This window comes from Bufo gargarizans, chromosome 5 (assembly GCF_014858855.1).
Source record: "Bufo gargarizans isolate SCDJY-AF-19 chromosome 5, ASM1485885v1, whole genome shotgun sequence".
In the NCBI taxonomy this organism is placed as follows: domain Eukaryota; kingdom Metazoa; phylum Chordata; class Amphibia; order Anura; family Bufonidae; genus Bufo; species Bufo gargarizans.
The window spans coordinates 355,610,751-355,632,579 of record NC_058084.1 but is presented as its reverse complement, the minus strand read 5'-3'; the positions used below and the strand labels follow the sequence as shown (position 1 = coordinate 355,632,579).

General features: G+C 45.4%; 1 protein-coding gene across 1 annotated transcript in view; it reads right to left on the bottom strand.

The window, feature by feature from the left end:
- The window catches only part of PLCL2 (phospholipase C like 2), a 216,024-nt gene extending 195,085 nt beyond the window's left edge, over positions 1-20,939 (bottom strand). The window contains exons 1-2 of the mRNA XM_044294066.1: positions 20,829-20,939; positions 18,515-18,966 (exon numbers count right to left, since the gene is read on the bottom strand). Of these exons, the coding sequence (XP_044150001.1) occupies positions 18,515-18,802 (288 nt within the window). The 5' untranslated portion in view covers positions 18,803-18,966; positions 20,829-20,939. The remainder of the gene's footprint in view (positions 1-18,514; positions 18,967-20,828) is intronic.
- Positions 20,940-21,829: the final 890 nt, after the last annotated feature.

Genomic DNA, 21,829 nt, shown 5'->3' with positions numbered 1-21,829 from the left:
GCCTGACTTCCTTTCAAAGGCCTCATGCACACAACCGTTCAGTTTTTTGCAGTCCGCAAACTGCTGATCCTCAAAAAACGGAAGCCGCCCGTGTGCCTTCCGCAATTTGCGGACGGACGGCCCATTGTAGAAATGCCTATTCTTGTCCGCAAAACGGACAAGAATAGGACTTTTTTTATTTTTTTTTGCGGGGCCACAGAATAGAGCAACGAATGCGGACAGCACACGGAGTGCTGTCCGCATCTTTTGCGGCCCCACTGAAGTGAATAGGTCCGCATCCGAGCCGCAAAAATGGAGGCTCAGATGCGGACCAAAACAACGGCCGTGTGCATGAGGCCAAAAAGGGGTTGTGGTCTTCAGACAACTCATTTAAAAGAAATATGTTACCAGGTTTATGCTGGACAGTGTAATATTTTTGACAGACCACCGTCAAACAGCTGATCAGTGGGAGTGTCAAAAGTTGGACCCCCACCAAACTAATATTGATGGCCTGTCATGAGGCGAAAGCTGGATAACCCCTTTAAAGCATACCTAACCTTTCAACAAACTTTGCATTACTGGATAGTTGTCATTTATACATACTGTACTAACTACATTTAGGGCCACTATATCACGTGTATCTGGCACTGTTCAGCAATTCTCCTCTGTACATGTAGTTTGCAGATCTCGCAGATATAGTCGGTGAAGACTACCTGCCATCCAATGCACACAGAAAGTAGAGGAGAAGCAGTTTCCTAAGCTTCTTACTCCCTCAGAAGTATTCTCCAGGATCACGAAGGACATTATAGAGACGTACCGACCTGTACTGGTTGTGAATTTAGCACTTGTGCTGACATATAAATCTCCTATGTAACCGAGAAGTCTCTCTTCGAGTCCCATCTCACTCATGCTGCTGATCACTTCTTCCCCCTCCCCTCTCCATAGACTTGTAATGATGTACAATATGATCTTCTTGTAGAGCTACTTCATCTCGAGATGGAATTCAAAGCATTTTTCAAAGTGAAACGCAACTAGCAAGGGAGGGGGTAAACAGCTGATAACATGAGAACTAGACATTTGTCACTAATAAGACATATTACAAAGTTTCTTGTGGTCACGTTTTTCCTATAGATTTTTGTAAAGATGAGCGAAAGTACAGTGACTAAGTAATGCAGTCTGCTGTCCACACAGTACCCTCTACTGTCACATACTTCCTTAAATTAAAGAGAAGCAATTACCCAACCACGTCAGAAATAGCCTAACGTTTTCTTGCCTCATTTGCAACGTAAACTTACAATACAAAATGTTGTAAAATACAGTCTGGCAGATTAATTAATTCTGTTTGGCACAATATAAGGACATTCATTTGAGGAAACGTCTGCTCAATATATCTTAAAGGGTTTGTCCCACCTCAGACACTGATGGCATATCAACAGTATATGCCACCTCTGGGACCCGTTCCTATCTCCAAAACGGGGCCCCCAAGGCACTGATTGACCTCTCTGGTAGTCCCATAACAGTGTATGGAGAGGAGGCCATGCATGTGTGATGCTCTCTCCATTCATTGCTCACTCGGCTGAGCAATGAAGTGAGGGCGTCCATGCTTGCGCATACTCTCCTAGCAGAAAGAAGAAGGACAAAAAAATTGTACAGGAACATGACTCAGTTCCAAAGGAGTGTTTATTCCATAGCCTTCTGTGAATGGAGAGAGGGAGGAGTAGCTGTCATTATGACTTTAGCATTGCTTTATCCATTGACTGAAACTAGTCTAGTAAGAAGAGGATTTAAAAATGGTGGTAAAATATAAGCCCTGCCCTATTTATAGAATTTTCTCTTTTAGCTCTTAAAGGGTTACCCCATAATGAATAAATAAATAAAAAATAAAAAAAATCTAATATCATATAGTACATGAAAATCTCTTCCTAGCAAATCTAGAACCAACCATGTACCTCACACGGATCCAGAGCTCTTCCCATTCATTGCTTCAATTGTTTTGCTAGATTTCTTTCAGGCTGGCAGCTCAGGGGGCGTGTCCTTTCTAAGGAGTTGTGGTTTTTTTTCTGCTGCAGTTCTCTCATTTAAAGGGTGCATTCTCATGGCTGTGTCCGTTTTGTGGACCGCCGTGTGCGCCCAGCATGGTGGTGCAGACCTATTGACTTCAATGGTTCTGCGTTCTGCGTGTTGTGGCCAAAGATAGGAAGCACATGGAGGCTCAGTTTGCGGTTGTAAAACGGACACAGCGGTGAGAATGCACCCCGTCACAGCTTCTAGAAGACTGGTGCAGTTGAAGAACGGAACTGAGCATGTGTGACCACCTCAAAAATGTTACTGAGGTTGACGAGAAATAAGGAAAAGAACAAACAGCAGGTGGAAATATACAGAGATTTCATTGGATAACTCAGTCACTAGACTAAAATGTTAATGCAATCAGAGATCACAATAATACCTGTACAGGCAATTTTACTCTCTAAAAAAAGTCTTAAGCACGAGACTTGGTTTGGTCAGGAGTGCTGCTTCAGCTCAGCCTGTGTAGTTTGTTCAGTCCCTGCCGCATTAACCGTTAACCCTGGTATGGATGGCAAGGAACTGAACAGGCCTCACAGGCTGCACGAACACAGCACTCCAGATGACCAATGGGCTTCAAACTGTTGGTACCAAGTCCTCCCCTTGATTCTGCACATTCGTCTTGTTTGGCGTTTCCTGCGCGGAGTGAACTGAAGAAACAGGTAGTGTTAAACAGCACAGAGGTCTGGTTCCTTTCCTGATATGAGCCTATACATGGCATTGTGTGCTGGTGGCAGCATGCGGTGCCCTCCCTGACTTAGTAAAAAAAAAACACAAGCTCCTCTCTTGGAAGTACAGACATAGTGTAATAGTACTGTCCAGACATGGCAGTGCCCCATTGCAGCTTTATATACAATACTGTGGATGTCCCACTGTGCAAACAGCTGTAATGGCTGGCACCAAAGTTTATTCCGATGCTAGCCACATAATTCCTTAGATGCCACAGTCAACAGCGACCTCAGCATCTAGGCAGTTGGACGGACAGGACTAGCCGTCACTGCTGGCCATTGCACCCGGAGGCCTAACATAACTATATCTATTAAGACTGTGGAGCAGACACAGCCTAATAAACAAGGTATACCACTGCATTATAAAAGCAATGTCCCCTAGAGAGAGTAAAAAATAAATAAAAGTTTATAAAATTTATATAATTTTTAAAAAATGGTAAAAAACACATGTTTTCTGTAACATTTATAAGATTATTTAAACCGCCCGTGAATAATGTAAAGAAATAAAAAAAATATAAAAAAAAGACCACTGAAAACTACATTTCTCCCTGCTACGTACAGCTACAACAAAATTAATTTTGGCTCTTGGAAGAAACGTCCTATAATTGTGCAATCATCGTCATCATAATCATTGTATTCACCCACAGAAATACAGTAACACACTACCGTAGTTATTTTGCACGGTTAACTTTGTAAAATTAATATGCAAAAAACAATGGCAGAACAGCTTCTTTTCCCATTACCACCACCAAAAAAAGGTAATATACGTTTTTTCCGGAAAAAATGCAGTGCGACCTCTGCATGCAATTACAAAAATATTCAGATCCAGATGCCGATTTGAAATATTTCTGTAGAATATTTTTTCATGGGACAATCCCTTTAAAAGGAACAAGAAACATTTTCAAATTGACACTGTAAGGCCTCTTTCACAGGAGCAATACAGATTGTGTCACGGTCTCTTCAAAAAAAATAAACTGATGGTTTTACACACAAGTTCAATCAGTTTTTTGTGCGAATGCGCTCAGAGTTTGCATTTTTCCATCTGGATTGTATGCGTTTTTCACGCACGTGACAAAAACCTGAACAATAAGGCCCCCTTTATACGAGTATATTTTTGGTCCCCAACTAATTCTCATTATTTGCAGATTGCATGAAGACCCATTCATTTTAAAAAAAATACGGAAATGTCCATTTTGCAGTCCTACAAAAAAGAATAATGGGTCTGCAAAAAAAAAAAAATGGATGTAACACGGATATCATACAGACATTATATATATTTCTGGCGGATATGCGTTTTGCGGACTACAAAATACATACGGTCCTGTTAATGCACCCTAACACTCAACATCTCCTAGCAACCATCAGTGAAAAAACGCATTGCGTCTGGATGCCTTGCGTTTTTACGCAGCCACATTCATTTCTACGGAGCCAGGGCTGCATGAAAAACGCACACAATATAGAACAAGCTGCAATTTTTCCTGAACACAGATGATGCGTGATCCATAGGCGTGCGCACGGGGTGTGCCGGGTGTGCCTGGGCACACTCTAATAGGTTCGTCACCTCCATGCGCACTGCCCCCCAGCCTATTTCCCTGTCTGTTTTGCTGGCTGCCGCCGCCGCCCGCCGCGCTGTCAATTCATTTACAATATCTGGCTGTGGGCTGCCGGAGGGCGGTGGCTAGTATTCAAATAGGGGGCGGAGTCCCGGACCCGGCAGAGGCAGAGAGGGAGTGCGTGCTGTGCGGCGCAGGCTGAGTTGACGTTGACGTCACGTCACGCTGCATCTGAATAGTAGTACCCTGCCTGCGCGCCTGGCCGTCTGCTAGCTGGTGAGGTGAGGGCTGGGCATATAAAAAAAGTAGTATGTACCCCCCCGTCCCACAGTGCTACGAATCCTCTGTTGTCGCCTGTATTATCCTGATACCCCTCAGTTATATAATATATCTGAGGGGTATCAGGGTAAATCATACAGGGGATAATATAACTAGGGGTATCAGGGTACATGAGGGGAAATATAACCGAGGAGGGCTAGGCTACTATCAGACATTATACAGGGGTAATATAACTTATCTTACCCCTCACCCCTGTATTATGTCCCTGATAGCCCTGCTCACTTGTATTACCCCTGTATAATGTACCCTGATAGATACCCCTTAGTTATATTACCCCCTGTATAATGTACCCTGATACCCCTCAGTTATATAATATAACTGAGGGGTATCAGGTTAAATTATACAGGGGGCGGGGCAGGGGTCAAGTCCTGGGAAAAAAAGTGTGGGAACTCACCCAAGATCCACTGCAACCCCCCCCCCCCTCCAAAAAATAAAAAAGCACAGAAAATCTAGCATGCTGTAATTTGTGTCGCTGCGGACTAAAAAATAAATTAAAAAAATAGCACTTTTAGAAAAGTTTGTCCTGGGATTCGATCTCATGACCTCTACACAGCAGAAGCAAGGCATATGCCCTCACAGCTATGAAAGCTGTCTAGCTTGCTGCTTAAAAAAAAATATATATAAGACTTCTACTGTAGGTAACTTTGCCCACTGTGTATGGATGTAGCAGAGCTGGGTGTGTTGGGGCAGCTGTCATGTGTATGGTTGTACACTAGGTATCAGTACACAAGGTATCAGTAGAAGTATCAGAAAAAGAAAAAAAAACACTTTTAGTTTGTCCTGGGATTCGAACTCATGACCTCTACACATTACAGGCAAGGCATTTACCCTCACAGCCATAAAAGCTGTTGAGGTAGTTGTTTAAAAAAAAAAAACTAAGACTTCTACTTATACCTAGTGTACTGATACCTAGTGTACAACCATACACATGACAGCTGCCCCAACACACCCAGCCCTGCTACATCCATACACAGTGGGCAGCTGTCATGTGTATGGTTGTACACTTGGTATCAGTAAACTAGGTATCAGTAGAAGTCTTATAAAAAAAAAAAAATACTTTTAGAAAAGTTTGTCCTGGGATTCGAACTCATGACCTCTACACATTACAGGCAAGGCATTTACCCTCACAGCCATAAAAGCTGTTGAGGTAGTTGCTTAAAAAAAAAACAACTAAGACTTCTACTTATACCTAGTGTACTGATACCTAGTGTACAACCATACACATGACAGCTGCCCCAACACACCCAGCCCTGCTACATCCATACACAGTGGGCAGCTGTCATGTGTATGGTTGTACACTTGGTATCAGTAAACTAGGTATCAGTAGAAGTCTTATAAAAAAAAAAAAAAAACACTTTTAGAAAAGTTTGTCCTGGGATTCGAACTCATGACCTCTACACATCAGAGGCAAGGCATTTACCCTCACAGCCATAAAAGCTGTCAAGGTAGCTGTTTAAAAAAAAAAAAAATAAGACTTCTACTTATACCTAGTGTACTGATACCTAGTGTACAACCATACACATGACAGCTGCCCCAACACACCCAGCTCTGCTACATCCATACACAGTGGGCAGCTGTCATGTGTATGGTTGTACACTAGATAGCAGTACACTAGGTATAATTAGAAGTCTTATATTTAAAAAAAAAAAAAAATAAGACTTCTACTTATACCTAGTGTACTGATACCTAGTGTACAACCATACACATGACAGCTGCCCCAACACACCCAGCTCTGCTACATCCATACACAGTGGGCAGCTGTCATGTGTATGGTTGTACACTAGATAGCAGTACACTAGGTATAATTAGAAGTCTTATATTTTTTTTTTTAAGCAACTACCTAGACGGCTTTCATGGCTGTGAGGGTAAATGCCTTCCTCTGATGTGTAGAGGTCGTGAGTTCGAATCCCAGGACAAACTTTTCTAAAAGACAGACATTCTAAATGATCTCGTAGTGAAGGAGATGATGTCATTAGGGGGCGGGGCGCCATGAGAGGAGTCGCAGGCAGCGGCACCGCACAGACAGCTTCCTCTCAACTGAAGCCGCCCCTCCTCCCTTAACCTGCCCTGCACAGTGCGCTCCGTCTCCCCCTGTGAATCTGATTCAGCTGTGTTCTCCTGGCTTGAGGCTGAAAGGGAACGGCGTTCCTGCCATGAAAAAAGTGCAGGAACGCCGTTCCCATGCGTTCCCCCTCCACTCGACCCCTGGGGCGGGGTAATATAACTAAGGGGTATCAGTGTACATTATTATACAGGGGGTAATATAACTAAGGGGTATCAGGGGACATTATTATACAGGGGTAATATAACTTAGGAGGGCTATCAGGGGACATTATACAGAGGAAATATAACTTATATTACCCCTGTATAAAGTCCCCTGATAGCCCTCCTCAGTCATGTGTCATCCACAGGTCCCCCATAACAGTGTGTCATCCACAGGTCCCCCATAACAGTGTGTCATCCACAGGTCCCCCATAACAGTGTGTCATCCACAGGTCCCCCATAACAGTGTGTCATCCACAGGTCCCCCATAACAGTGTGTCATCCACAGGTCCCCCATAACAGTGTGTCATCCACAGGTCCCCCATAACAGTGTGTCATCCACAGGTCCCCCATAACAGTGTGTCATCCACAGGTCCCCCATAACAGTGTGTCATCCACAGGTCCCCCATAACAGTGTGTCATCCACAGGTCCCCCATAACAGTGTGTCATCCACAGGTCCCCCATAACAGTGTGTCATCCACAGGTCCCCCATAACAGTGTGTCATCCACAGGTCCCCCATAACAGTGTGTCATCCACAGATCCCCCATAAAAATGTGTCATTCACAGATCCCCCATAAAAGTGTCATCCACAGATCCCCCATAAGTGTGTCATACACAGATCCCCCATAACACTGTGTCATCCACATATCCCCCATAACAGGGCACCTGCGCACTATGGAGAGACTGAAAGGAGGGGAAGATCCGCGGAAGCAAGCAGAGGACGGCATAGCAGACGACTGAATGGCTTCTTTTGTAAGTAAATTATTTTATTATAGTGCTGAAACTGCTTTAAACTCTAAAGAAAAGTTTTGGAGAGTGTTTCTCTCTTTCTCAGGTATGAAGCAATACCGAGGAAGAAAGGAAAACTCTTGAAAGCTTGTCTTTTAAGTATTAGGATAGTACAATAAAAAGGTACCCCTGCATACCGCAATACTCTCCTATTTTGTAATCTTATTTATATATACTTATTTAGTTTTTTTCAGTAGTATGATTATATGGTGGAAATTATTAGTGCCCCCCGCCCCCATTTTTGACTGTGGTATATTATGTGCCCCCCCCCCCCCCTATATATTGTTCCTAGGCGCAGAGGCGGAGTCACGGCAATGCTAGGGTGAGGCCCAGCCTGTGTGTATATGTGTGTGTGTATATAATTATATATATATATATATATATATATATAGAGTGTGTGTGTGTGTGTGTGTATATATATATACAGACGTGGACAAAATTGTTGGTACCCTTTGGTCAATGAAAGAAAAAGTCACAATGGTCACAGAAATAACTTTAATCTGACAAAAGTAATAATAAATTAAAATTCTATAAATGTTAACCAATGAAAGTCAGACATTGTTTTTCAACCATGCTTCAACAGAATTATGTAAAAAAATAAACTCATGAAACAGGCATGGACAAAAATGATGGTACCCCTAACTTAATATTTTGTTGCGCAACCTTTTGAGGCAATCACTGCAATCAAACGCTTCCTGTAACTGTCAATGAGACATCTGCACCTCTCAGCAGGTATTTTGGCCCACTCCTCATGAGCAAACTGCTCCAGTTGTGTCCGGTTTGAAGGGTGCCTTTTCCAGACTGCATGTTTCAGCTCCTTCCAAAGATGCTCAATAGGATTGAGGTCAGGGTTCATAGAAGGCCACTTTAGAATAGTCCAATTTTTTCCTCTTAGCCATTCTTGGGTGTTTTTAGCGGTGTGTTTTGGGTCATTGTCCTGTTGCAAGACCCATGACCTGCGACTGAGACCAAGCTTTCTGACACTGGCTAGTACATTTCTCTCTAGAATTCCTTGATAGTCTTGAGATTTCATTGTACCCTGCACAGATTCAAGACACCCTGTGCCAGACGCAGCAAAGCAGCCCCAGAACATAACAGAGCCTCCTCCATGTTTCACAGTAGGGACAGTGTTCTTTTCTTGATATGCTTCATTTTTTCGTCTGTGAACATACAGCTGATGTGCCTTGGCAAAAACTTCGATTTTTGTCTCATCTGTCCACAGGACATTCTCCCAGAAGCTTTGTGGCTTGTCAACATGTAGTTTGGCATATTCCAGTCTTGCTTTTTTATGATTCGTTTTCAACAATGGTGTCCTCCTTGGTCGTCTCCCATGTAGTCCACTTTGGCTCAAACAACGACGGATGGTGCGATCTGACACTGATGTTCCTTGAGCATGAAGTTCACCTTGAATCTCTTTAGAAGTCTTTCTAGGCTCTTTTGTTACCATTCGGATTATCCGTCTCTTAGATTTGTCATCAATTTTCCTCCTGCGGCCACGTCCAGGGAGGTTGGCTACAGTCCCATGGATCTTAAACTTATGAATAATATGTGCAACTGTACTCACAGGAACATCTAGTTGCTTGGAGATGGTCTTATAGCCTTTACCTTTAACATGCTTGTCTATAATTTTCTTTCTGATCTCTTGAGACAGCTCTTTCCTTTGCTTCCTCTGGTCCATGTCGAGTGTGGTACACACCATATCACCAAACAACACAGTGATTACCTGGAGCCATATATATAGGCCCAATGGCTGATTACAAGGTTGTAGACACCTGTGATGCTAATTAGTGGACACACCTTGAATTAACATGTCCCTTTGGTCACATTATGTTCTGTGTTTTCTAGGGGTACCATCATTTTTGTCCATGCCTGTTTCATGAGTTTATTTTTTTACATAATTCTGTTGAAGCATGGTTGAAAAACAATGTCTGACTTTCATTGGTTAACATTTATAGAATTTTAATTTATTATTACTTTTGTCAGATTAAAGTTATTTCTGTGACCATTGTGACTTTTTCTTTCATTGACCAAAGGGTACCAACAATTTTGTCCACGTCTGTATATATACACATATACACATATACACACACACACACACACACATATATATATACATACATACATAAATACACAAATACACACGTGCGCGGGGCGTGTGTTTTTGTGCTTTAGGGTGCACACCCTAATGCAATAGGCTGCGCACGCCTATGGCGTGATCATTGACGCTCATGTACACAGACCCACTGAAATGAATGGGTCAGGATTCAGTCCTATTGTGTGGGTATATTCACACATGTCTGCTGCAGAAATTTCTGTGACTGAAAACTCCATTCAACACTTAAATGGGGTTATTTCTAAAGAATTTCTGACAGCCTCATTCAGTGGTAGAAAGCTGCTGCGTGTTAGCATACCCCAAGCAGCCAGTCCAGGCTAAGGAGAGGCTGACTGCAGTGGGATTACTCAGATGAAGGGCTCATGCACACGACTGTTTTTGTTTTGCGGTCTGTTTTTCACGGATCCGTTGTTCCGTATCGGAGGTTTTTTTTCCCCCCGATTTAAGTCCTCTTCCGTTCCGTTATTCCAAAAAACATATCCGTATGATTTCCATATGCGATCCGTTTTTTGCGGATCGGAAACGGAAGCAGTAACTTATTAATAGCATAGCATTTCTATAGTATGGATCCGCAAAATACGGATGTGTTCCGCGTGCGTTCTGTATTTTTTGCGGACCCATTGACTTAAATGGGGTGTCGGAACGCGATTTGCGGACAATAGGACATGCACTACTTTTTTGCGGAACGGAAATACAGAAACGGAATGCACACATGCGGACCCACTGAAGTGAATGGTTCCGCATACGGTCCGTAAAAAAACGGAACGGAAGCGGAAAAAAAATACGTTCGTGTGCATGAGCCCGAAGTCCAGTTCATGATTGCACATTAGCTCAGGTCTCAAAAACACTTACACAAATATGTGGGAATGATGTCAGCAGCTGCTCTTACAGTCGCACTAATCTAGAAATTAGTTCCCGTATGCCTGAGGTTTAAAGGGTTTTTCAGGGATTACCAAAAATGTTCATAAAATGGACTAAAACACTAAAGCAACAAACATATCCACATAGTCCTCTGATGCTTTCTGGACATGTGATGTCCCATCTGTTTGTACTGGTGTAGAACAGACGTAGCAAACGTTAAAGGGGTATTCCGGTTGTTTCAAGTTATCCCCTATGCACGCAGAACTGATGCATGAAAAAAACAAACACAGACCCATTGAAATGAATGGGTCAGGATTCAGTGCGGGTGCCATGCATTCACGTCACGCATTGCACCCGCACGGAAAACTCGGACGTGTGAAAGGGGCCTAACACAACAAAAGCCACTGAAAAAGGTCAGCAGCAGGGAAGCGAGCATAGGCCGGCGCCTTTTCCTATAGTGTGCAAGCATGGCCACCTCTGCTGGATTTCAGGGTGGTCGTGACCATGGTTACAAGCAGTAAAAGGAGACAATACGGAGAATCACAATAGAAGTAAGTGTCAGCAGATTTGCACCTATGACACTGGATGACCTGTTACATGTGCTCTTGGCAGCTGACGGCATCTGTGTTGGTCCCATGTTCATATGTACCCGCATTACTGAAAAAAAATAGGGTTTAAGATATGCAAATTAGCCTCTAGGAGCAATGGGGGCGTTGCCATTACACCTAGAGGCTCTACTGTCTCTGCCTCTGCACTTTGATTGACAGGGCCAGGCAGTCATCCTGTCTTCTCAAAGTGGAGAGGGCATGGGAATTGCAGAGAGAGCAGAGTCTCTAGGTGCAACGGCGTTGCCCCCCGTTGCTCCTAGAGGCTCATTTGCATATATTAAAACATAATTTTTCTTCAGCAATGAGAACACCATGAGGAAATGAGCGCACAAGCAACAGATCAGCCACTTTCATAGGTACAGAACTTCTGACAGATGCCCTTTAGCTTTGTCTACATGATAAAAGCCATTTGCTGAAGTGAGACAACCCCTTTAAGCAGCAATTTTGCTTTCAAATACCTCCATCACCAATACCTATCTACTCCAATACTGATCTATTAAAAACATGTGAACCTGGACGGAGTAGCATAAAAGAAACAAGTGTATACCGTATTTTTCGCCCCATAAGACGCATTTATTTATTTTTTGCTGCGTCTTATGGGGCAAATACTAATGAGTGCTTCCATTATGGAAGCGCTTATTAGTACCGGACGACCAGGAAGCGGTGAAGGCTCCGTACTCGCCGCTTCCTGGTCCTCAGCTCTCGACTGTGCAGTGGCTGTGCGCGCCAGTTCAGAGCACAGCCGGTGGCAGGATGAAGAGGATCGTGCTGGAGGAGCAGCGTCCGGAGCAGGAAAGGTAAGTGTTTTTTTATTTTATTCATATGAGGCTTCTGTTCGCTAATACAACTTGGCTGGGGGCTGGTGAGAGGCAATGGGGGCTGGTGAGAGACATATGGGGGGCTGATGAGAGGTATGGGGGCTGATATGAGGCATATGGGGGCTCTTATCTGAACTCTGATTGGGGGTCATTCACATTGGTGTCTGAGCTGAGATCTGAATGGGGGTCTGATTCAAGGTCTTATTGGGATCTTATTAACATTGGGGGTCTGATTGCTGGTCTGACCAGAGGTCTAATGAAAAAATATATATATTATTGTCCCCCTCTAAAGCTTAGGTGCGTCTTATGTGCTGGTGCGTCTTATAGGGTGAAAAAAAACTGTAAATATATTTTATATATATTTCTCCACAGATACAGTAAAGCAGTGTAAATGCATGGAGTCACAACACTGCGCCCAAGCAAAGAATGGTTTGTTTCCCATTACCTCTGTTTTCAGTTCCTGGTATGACAGATATTTTCCAGTATCAGTTGTTTTTCACTGCTGGAAAACTACTGCTGCTAAAGACTTGTCCACTACACAAACTCAAGGATCATCTGACGGCACAACGCAAGCGTAGTAGTATCAGCTAATATATAAAAGGACATCACAGCCTTACTACAGAGGCGGATTCTGGTGCCACGTGAAGTGTTCATTTTGGGTGGATGAACTTACATACATCCAAAAGTAATCAGAGTCAGATGTGCTCTGGTCTTCTGATTCCAAAGCTTTTCCGTGATCCCGATCAGCGCTCTCATTCCTGAGAAATCATTATTTTTATATATGCAAATGAGCTGTTTGGTGCAACAAGGGCATCACCTTTGCACCCCACTGCCACAAAAGATCTGCTTCTTATTGCGAGGAGGAGGAACACTGCTGAGCTCCTGGGGTACACAGATTATTTTTAATTTTTTTTTAATATAGACTGGCTGTGTGTGCTCCGCATCATGGTGGAGACCCATTAACTTTAATGGGTCTGCAATCCACAAGATGCAGCGACATCTTGGAGGCAAGGACCTGGAAACACAGGTGTTCTCCTGGATCCCTGCCTCTGCGCCGAAAAAGATAGAAGATGTCCATTCTTTTGACGCATCTTGCGGATTATGTTTTATGCGTTTCTGTTTCAGCAGTGATGTTCCACTCGCGAACACTTCACCACTAAAGCCAGTTATTGGCTGCAGCGATGAATGTGGCCATACCCATGAAGAGCTGAATGTAAACACTGCAAGGACCCGAACAAGGACACATTGGACTGGAGAAGCGGAGGGCAGGTAATTTCCAGGAGGCAGGCTGTGGGCATTAGATGCTCGCCCTCCCTGCTCGTCTTCCAGGTTGTACAGCATCAGAACATAATGCACGTAGGCACACACTATGACCTGACGCTGTGCAACGTCACATCACAGTGAAGAGCAGGCCGAAAGAACAGCAGGGAGCGGTAAGTGTTTTTTTTTCTTTTTAATGTCTGATCTGAGGAGGGTCTGATGGGGGTCTGATCTGAGGCTCATGGGGGTTGAGGGAGTTTGATCTGAAGCTGATGGGGTCTCATCTGAAGTTTGATGGGGGTCTGATCTGAAGCTCATGGGGGGGTCCGATCTGAGGCTCATGAGGGTCTGAGCTGAAGCTCATGGAGGTTGAGGGAGTTTGATTTGAAACAGATGGGGTCTGATCTGAGGCTAATGGAGCTTGGGAGTCTGATGAAGGTCTGTTTTGAGGTCTGATGGAGCTTGGGGGCCTAATCTGACATTTGATGAAAAATATTTTTTTCTTATTTAACTCCTTTAAATCCTAGGTGCGTCTTCTAGTCAATAAAATATAGTATATGTCATGATAGGATAGGGGCGGTCTTCCAGAGATCATACCTTTAAAGAGTACTATTGTCCATAGCTTGAGCCATCTTCTCCTCCCTCATACTGTGCCCTTGTGGACTAGGAAATACCAACGCAAGACAGATCCCACATTAGCATTTGACATCTTTGATTTCTAGCAAACATATCCCTGACTATGATAGAGAGAAGTCACTTATAAATGTCACCAGACCAGTAACACCTGAGCCCAGGGATGAGAGAACAGCCGCCGGCATATCCCCGGAAATGTTATAACAAGGAAAGGAGGACAGTAAATCGCCGACAATGAACACAACAAAACAATTAGTCAAGGTGAAGACAAGTACAAAGCATTCATTCATGGGCCATGGGTAACCTGTCAGCTACTGAAAACACGGACGAGACCAGGAAGGCTCAAGGCCACAACCCAAGTGTAAACTATTTCTCAGCCAAGATATCTCCATGTTACTGCAGAGCATTCCTCATGAAAAACTTCAGTGGCTTAATAGCAAAGACTGCAATAAAAATGCACACAAGTGTGATAATTACTAAAATATCAATTCCTCAGTACAGGACTACTGGTCCAAATAAATCCATAATCTGTTCCTGCCAGTAGTATTATTGGGGGAGAAGCAAAACTGATGTAAAGGGAAACTGAGTTGCCCATAGCAACTAATCAGATCCCACCTTTCATTTCCCAAAGCTGCACAGAAAAATGAAAGCTGGAATCTGATTGGTTGCTATGGGTAAACTCAGCTACAATGAGAACAGAGCAGGGAAATGAACGAAAGGCGCACTGCGCATGCGCAGCCGCCCTCCATTCATTTCTATGGGGTCGCTGAAAATAGCCGAGCGCTGGCTCGGCTAGTTCCGTCTGCCCCCTAGAAATGAATGGGAGCAGGGACCGCGCTTGGTAGTGGACGGACCCCAGGAAATCAGGGGTCCTCCAGCCACAGCTCTCCCCGCTCCGTTCTCATTGTAGGTGCGGGTCCCAGAGGTGGGACCCGCACCTATCAGACAATGGGGGCATATCCTAACGATACGCCCCCAATGTATGCAATGGGAATACCCCTTTAAAGAGGACCTATCACCTCTCCTGACATGTCTGTTTTAGTGAATACCTGTATACCCCATGATATAACAATTCTATGGCAAATTTCCGTGCCATTCCTCCGTTATTCCTCCTATAAACTGGTTGTTACTATTTCCCAAAGGGGTGTGTCCTTACAAAGACAATAGTCACCCACAGCAGCCAATGATTCTGTGGTAAACTTGTGCAGCCATTGGCTGCCAAAGATGTGCGTGGTTTGGTTGCCCCTTCAGACTGTGTGGGGACACACAGCTTTGACAAGGGCCACTGGCAGCGCTGATTGAGCAATGTAAGACTATGCTGTGACCCCCCCCCCCCCCCTATTCTTTCATAAACCGGACAGCGCTGTGCTGTCCACATCTTATGCGACCCCATGTAAATGAATGGGTCCGCATCTGATCTGAAAAAAAAAAAAATGGATTGGATGCAGATAGAAACTATGGCGGGGTTCATGAGCCCTAAGACTTCAGATCTATGAACTACGTAAAACAATAGGATTCCCAGCCGCGAGGAGGAGTCCTCCTGGGCAAAATCAGGACATGCACAAGGTCGACTAGTTTCTTGCTATAATACCCTATGCCATAAAAAAAATATGCCAAATGTCCGGTAGGTGCACGTTCTGCCTCTGGGACCCGCACTATCTTGAGTCCCCAGACATGTAGCTGCTGTGAAAGGAGAGGTGCCCCTCGCATGCATGGAACTTTCCATTCACTTCTATGGGAGATCCGTGCGCCATCTTTTTTTTTTTTTTTGTGGACACCACACCGACCCATCATTTCTATGGGGCCATATTCACCCAGTTTTTTTTTGCAGATCTGTGTGGCCATTCTATAAATTACAGAACACAGTCCACATGTGGATGAAAGCAGCTGCGGTATTTCTACTGATGGGTGCGAAAAAGGTATCCATATTTGGCGGACCTGTTTTTTTGCGGAGCAAAATAAGGTCACTGCCATGTGCATGGTGCCCAACAAATTGCAATTAACCTAAAGAGGACATGATCTTAGTGTCATTTCCTGCACAAGATTTTATGATTTGGGGAGTCTTTCGTCAACCACAGCGCTCACCTGCGCTCGAGAAAAGGACGAAAATGTTTACTTTAAAATGGACAAACTTGATTTGTTTCATACTTCATTAGGAGATGGGAAGGTGCACATTCCACAATCTGTACACGGTTTGTTTCCTCCTTTACGCCATGACAGATTTTTGGCACCCTGCTCCATAAACCTGACTCCTAACCACTTTTAGGCTACGCAGGTTTCATTATTTTTAGTGTAGCCTGGCTGGGCTGCATTTCTATGGCACACTGTAATGCTCTATCTTTACACGTTGTCATACAGAAACTGGAAATGTGGACGATGGAAAAATACAACATGCGTGTGGGCAATTACTGGACGAACGATCCTGGGGGTTTGCGTAGTCACATTTGACCACCTTCCCATGCAACGCAACAACCTCATGCACATTACAAAGTAGCATTGAAGAGCACCATGCTGAAAAACCTCTAGCAATGGCGGAGTTTGGGCAAATCTTTCCACCGGTTGCTTAGAAGCTATGGGCACCACTGTGGGTCTACTACATCGTATGGACCGCAACCCAACTGTGTGCCCACTGCCCAGGTCCACCTACTAAGGCTACATGCACACGACCATTGTTTTGGTCCGCATCCGAGCTGCAGTTTTTGCGGCTTGGATGCGGACCCATTCACTTCAACGGGGCCGCAAAAGATGCGGACAGTACTCCGTGTGCTGTCCGCATCCGTTGCTCCGTTCCGAGGTCCGCATAAAAAAATATAACCTGTCCTATTCTTGTCCGCAAAACGGACAAGAATAGGCAGTTATATCAATGACTGTCCGTGCCGTTCCGCAAATTGTGGAACACACACGGACGATATCCGTGTTTTGCGGTCGTGTGCATGTAGCCTAACATGTAGACCAGCATTTTAATAATTAGATATTATTACATTTTAGGTTATCAACCTATGAGTAGCTCCATACAATTTTTCTTTGCATCTTCCCTGACACGTCAATTAAAGGGGTCTTGAGGGTCTTCTGAGATTTTCATATTGATGAACTAGCCTCACGATAGGTCATCAGTTTCAGACCAGGGTTGTCCTGACTTTCAGCTGTTTGAGGAGGCCAGTGCTCCGGTGAGTGCCACAGCCTCCTCACAGCCTACCAAGCACAGTCCATTGGTCAGCAGCTGTGCTTGATATCACAGCTCAACCCCATTCACACGACCGTTGGTGTCGCGTTCCCGTATTGCGGACCGCGTTTGCGGAGCCGCAATAAATGGGCTCCGTTCCGTTGTCATTCCGCATCACGGATGCGGACCCATTCAGTTCAATGGGTCCGCAAATCCGGAGATGCGGAACAGAAGCACGGAACGGAACACTACTGAAGCACTACAGAGTGCTTTCTGGGGTTCCGTTCTGTGCCTCCGCACCGCAAAAAGATAGAACATGCTCAATCTTTTTGCGGAACGGAGGGATCGTGGACCCTTTCAAGTGAATGGGTCTGTGATCCCCATGTGCCTGCCCACGGAGGGTGCCCGTGCATTTCAGACCGCAATTTGCGGTCCACAGCACGGGCACAGGCTTCACACAGTCGTGTGAATGAGCCCTAAGACTGAGCTGCACCAATGTCATGTGACCAATGAATGTGACATCACTAGCCTAGAAAGGGGCCACAGCACTCACCGGAGTTCCGTGACCTCGTCTAATAACTGATCTTCAGGCGTCAGACCCCCCAGAATCTTAAAAAAACCTTTAACTTTGGACAAAAACATGACATGTCTAACTCCAGGAACCCCCGCCGATCAGCTGTCCGAAGAGCCTGCTGCACTCAGTCAACACTTACGCTGGGTTCACACCTGAGCGTTCGGGATGTCGCGCTTCTACGGGCGTCTGACATACGCGGCTCCGGAACAAGCGAACGCCTATTGTCGCGCGTTCCCGCTAAGTCTATGTACGGGAACGCATGACAAGACGCCCCAAAGAAGCTTATGTACTTCTTGGGGCGTCGAGCGTTTTACAGCGCGATCGTACGCGCTGTAAAACGCTCAGGTGAGAACCATTTCCATAGGGAATCATTGGTTCTTGCCTGTTGAGCGTTTTACAGCGCGTGGGAACGCGCTGTAAAACACTCAGGTGTGAACCCAGCCTTAGGCCTCTCCTAGGCCAGTGACGTTATATTCATCGGTCACTTGGCCTAGGCACAGCTCAGTCCCCTCAAGTGAATGGGACTGAGCTGCGATACCAAGCACTGCCGCTATCAAATACACAGTGCTGTGCTTGGCAAGCTGCGAGAAGGCCGCGGAGCTCATTTGATAAGGACGAGCGAACGCAAAATTCAGACGCATCAACGTGTAGTCACCCAGAGAGCAGGATACTGATCTTCGCAATGTCTAATAATGCAGATATTTGATTTATGGGTAAAACATCACGCTGACAACTGGTGATGGGCAACAACCAGCAAAATCCCCTCACCTTGATGATACTGCTCCTCCGAGGCAATCCTTGTTTGTCCACCTTGTCACTGCCAGGGCTCTCCGGCTGTGCAGTGCCACTGTCCTCCCTGCTATCTGTGCGGGCACAATCTCCATTGGACACACCGCTGCTAGAAGTATTCTCAATTTTGCACTTTCCTCCATTACTCTCGCCACTTCCTCTGTCGCCATTGCTGGTTGTTAAAGGTAATTTACCGTTTGCAGTATCTAACGGCAAGGGCACGCTACCCTCGCCAGCACTTCCACCTCCCCCGCCTGGTTCTGCCATGAGGCTGTCAGCAGCAGAGTCTTTCCTGGGAGGACTCTTACTCCTTCAAGATCAGCTGTAACCAACGTGAAGACAGAGAGGCCGCTGCCCGATGCCCTCCTTATGTCGGCACCCGAGTCATCAAGGGTAAGGTGTGAACAGACGAGATCCTCAGCGTCGGTTACCTGAAGTGATGGAACAAGCCGTGTTAATAATTGAAAAAGCAATTACATGGCTGGAAACATGCCTTCATTTTCATTTAGAAAGCCGGGAACCTAATTCATCACGTTAATGAATGGTTACATATCAGTGCACACCGAAAATGCAAATCTCATCAGCTGGTGAGGTGAGGGTAGGTTCTGTGGAGATGTTTAATGCAGTGCGGAGTGTGGCGGTGGACGTCCTCCGGGGATGTGACAAATGGACACATCTATACACGGGAGGCAGCGGAAGAATGTCAGCCGCAGCTGTCACACACATGCACACGGCACATGTACACTGAGCCCTGGGAATCCTCCTCTGAACTACTGTACATACACTAAACACACACACAGGGCCAAGACCCGTTCTGTATGCACATGACACGAGGTCACTGGACTGCATGCTTTACATACAGAACATCACGCATGTACGTTGCACATATACGCAGAACATCACGCATGTACGTTGCACATATACGCAGAACATCACGCATGTACGTTGCACATATACGCAGAACATCACGCATGTACGTTGCACATATACGCAGAACATCACGCATGTACGTTGCACATATACGCAGAACATCACGCATGTACGTTGCACATATACGCAGAACATCACGCATGTACGTTGCACATATACGCAGAACATCACGCATGTACGTTGCACATATACGCAGAACATCACGCATGTACGTTGCACATATACGCAGAACATCACGCATGTACGTTGCACATATACGCAGAACATCACGCATGTACGTTGCACATATACGCAGAACATCACGCATGTACGTTGCACATATACGCAGAACATCACGCATGTACGTTGCACATATACGCAGATCACGCATGTACGTTGCACATATATGCAGATCACACATGTACGTTGCACATATATAAAGAACAAAACACATATACACAGCACATATACATATGCAGAATATCACACATACGCAGCATATGTACAGAACACATGTATAGAGGACATCACACACACATAGTACATATATATACAGATCACACATGCACACAGCACATATACAGATCACAGTGTATGTATATATATATATATATATATATATATATATATTTATTCACACATGACACATGCAGACAGTACGTATATACAGATCACACGTACAGAGCACATAGCATATACTTATATATATATATATATATATATATATATATACACACACACACACACACACACAGATCACACATGAACATAGTATATATACACACACACACAGATCACACATGCACACAGTACATATATACAGATCACACATGGACAGAGCACACACATATTATATATACACACACACACAGAGATCACACATGCACACAGCAGCACATATACAGATCACAAGACACATGCACACAGTACATACATATCACACATGCACACAGCAGCACATATACAGATCACAAGACACATGCACACAGCAGCAGCAGATATACAGAGCACACCACACGAAGCCCCGGGCTCACCCACTACACAGCACACTCACAGCTCAGCCAGGCGTCTCCCCTCCCGACACTATCTGAGTGTACGGGCTTTGTGTGCTGCGGCTGCATCTCCCCGGGATGTGTACACACCATATGCTGGAGGTGTCACTAGACCTCACACCGCAGCAGCACGTATGTAATCCTGACTACTGTCACACACACCGCCTGATGAGATGCACACTGCCGTATACGTGTGTGCAAGCCTGCTACACCATCACACATGTAAGTAGCGGGTGCACATCCAGCCTGGCACGTATGGAGATGTACATGTCAGTAGTAGTGCATGCAGGTTCCCGGGTACCGCAGCGCCCCGCACTCATCAGCAATCTTACCCCGATTCCAGGACTCCCCGGCCGGAGCAGCAGCCGCTACCACCGGCACCCTGAGCAGCCTCTGCACTGCCGGGGTGAAACCACAACACCCGCGGGGGGCGCGGCTTCCCCTGCCAATCAATCTGCCTCTCCCCAGCCAATTGGTTAGCGAACAAACCCGTGAGCTTTGTCGCCACGCCCACCTGTCAGCGCTAGGCCCTCCCACCTGCGGCTCCAGCGATATTTCTGGATGATTTGCTGCATCTCTGAGGAAGAAGAGAGTGAGGGTCGTAGTCAGCTCAGCTACTCCCTGGTTACACCCCAGTACACACGACCCCCTGAGGGAAAATGACATAATAAGTGAACAGTTATAGAAGTCCTCATCACAATTCGGCGAGGGTTATTACCCAGGGAACAAACGTGTGTGCAAGTTGCTGTGGCTGTTACCTCTCCTAATGAAGTAATACAAATTCCGGACTTTACTGAATTGCTAGCAGTTTGCAATAAAGGTCCACCTGGGTGTTACCAGTTGGGGGGGGTGTCCCTGTGAACTGTTCAATCAATGATGCTAGTGGTGTAACGCCCCAGAGGTGCATTACCACCTTTGCACCCTGCCACTATCTCCTGTGGGTAACCGCATGTCATCATATGTATTCATTTACAGGTCCTGCAAAAATGTGTATTCATAATCTTGTTTTGTAACTGTTAACGTGTAATGTCCCTGGTTCACCAGCAGGTGGCGGCATAAATGGCAGAGCTACAGGTACCTGTGGTGTGGTGGGCGTGTCCCATTTGCTGCAGTGAGGGTGGAGTTCTAGTGAGAGTTAGTTTACCCCCTCCTAGGGGAGAGGAGAGTTGAGAATACTCCCTGCTAGGGGAAGGAAGCAGGAGCCGGTCCCTGCTGGACAAGCCCTACCTAGGTCAGCTTGAGCACCTTCAGCTCAGCTGGACCTGGTGGCGACAGCTTGGAGCTTCAGAAGCCAGGAAGAAAGTTCCCTGGAAAAATCTAGAGACAGACCAGC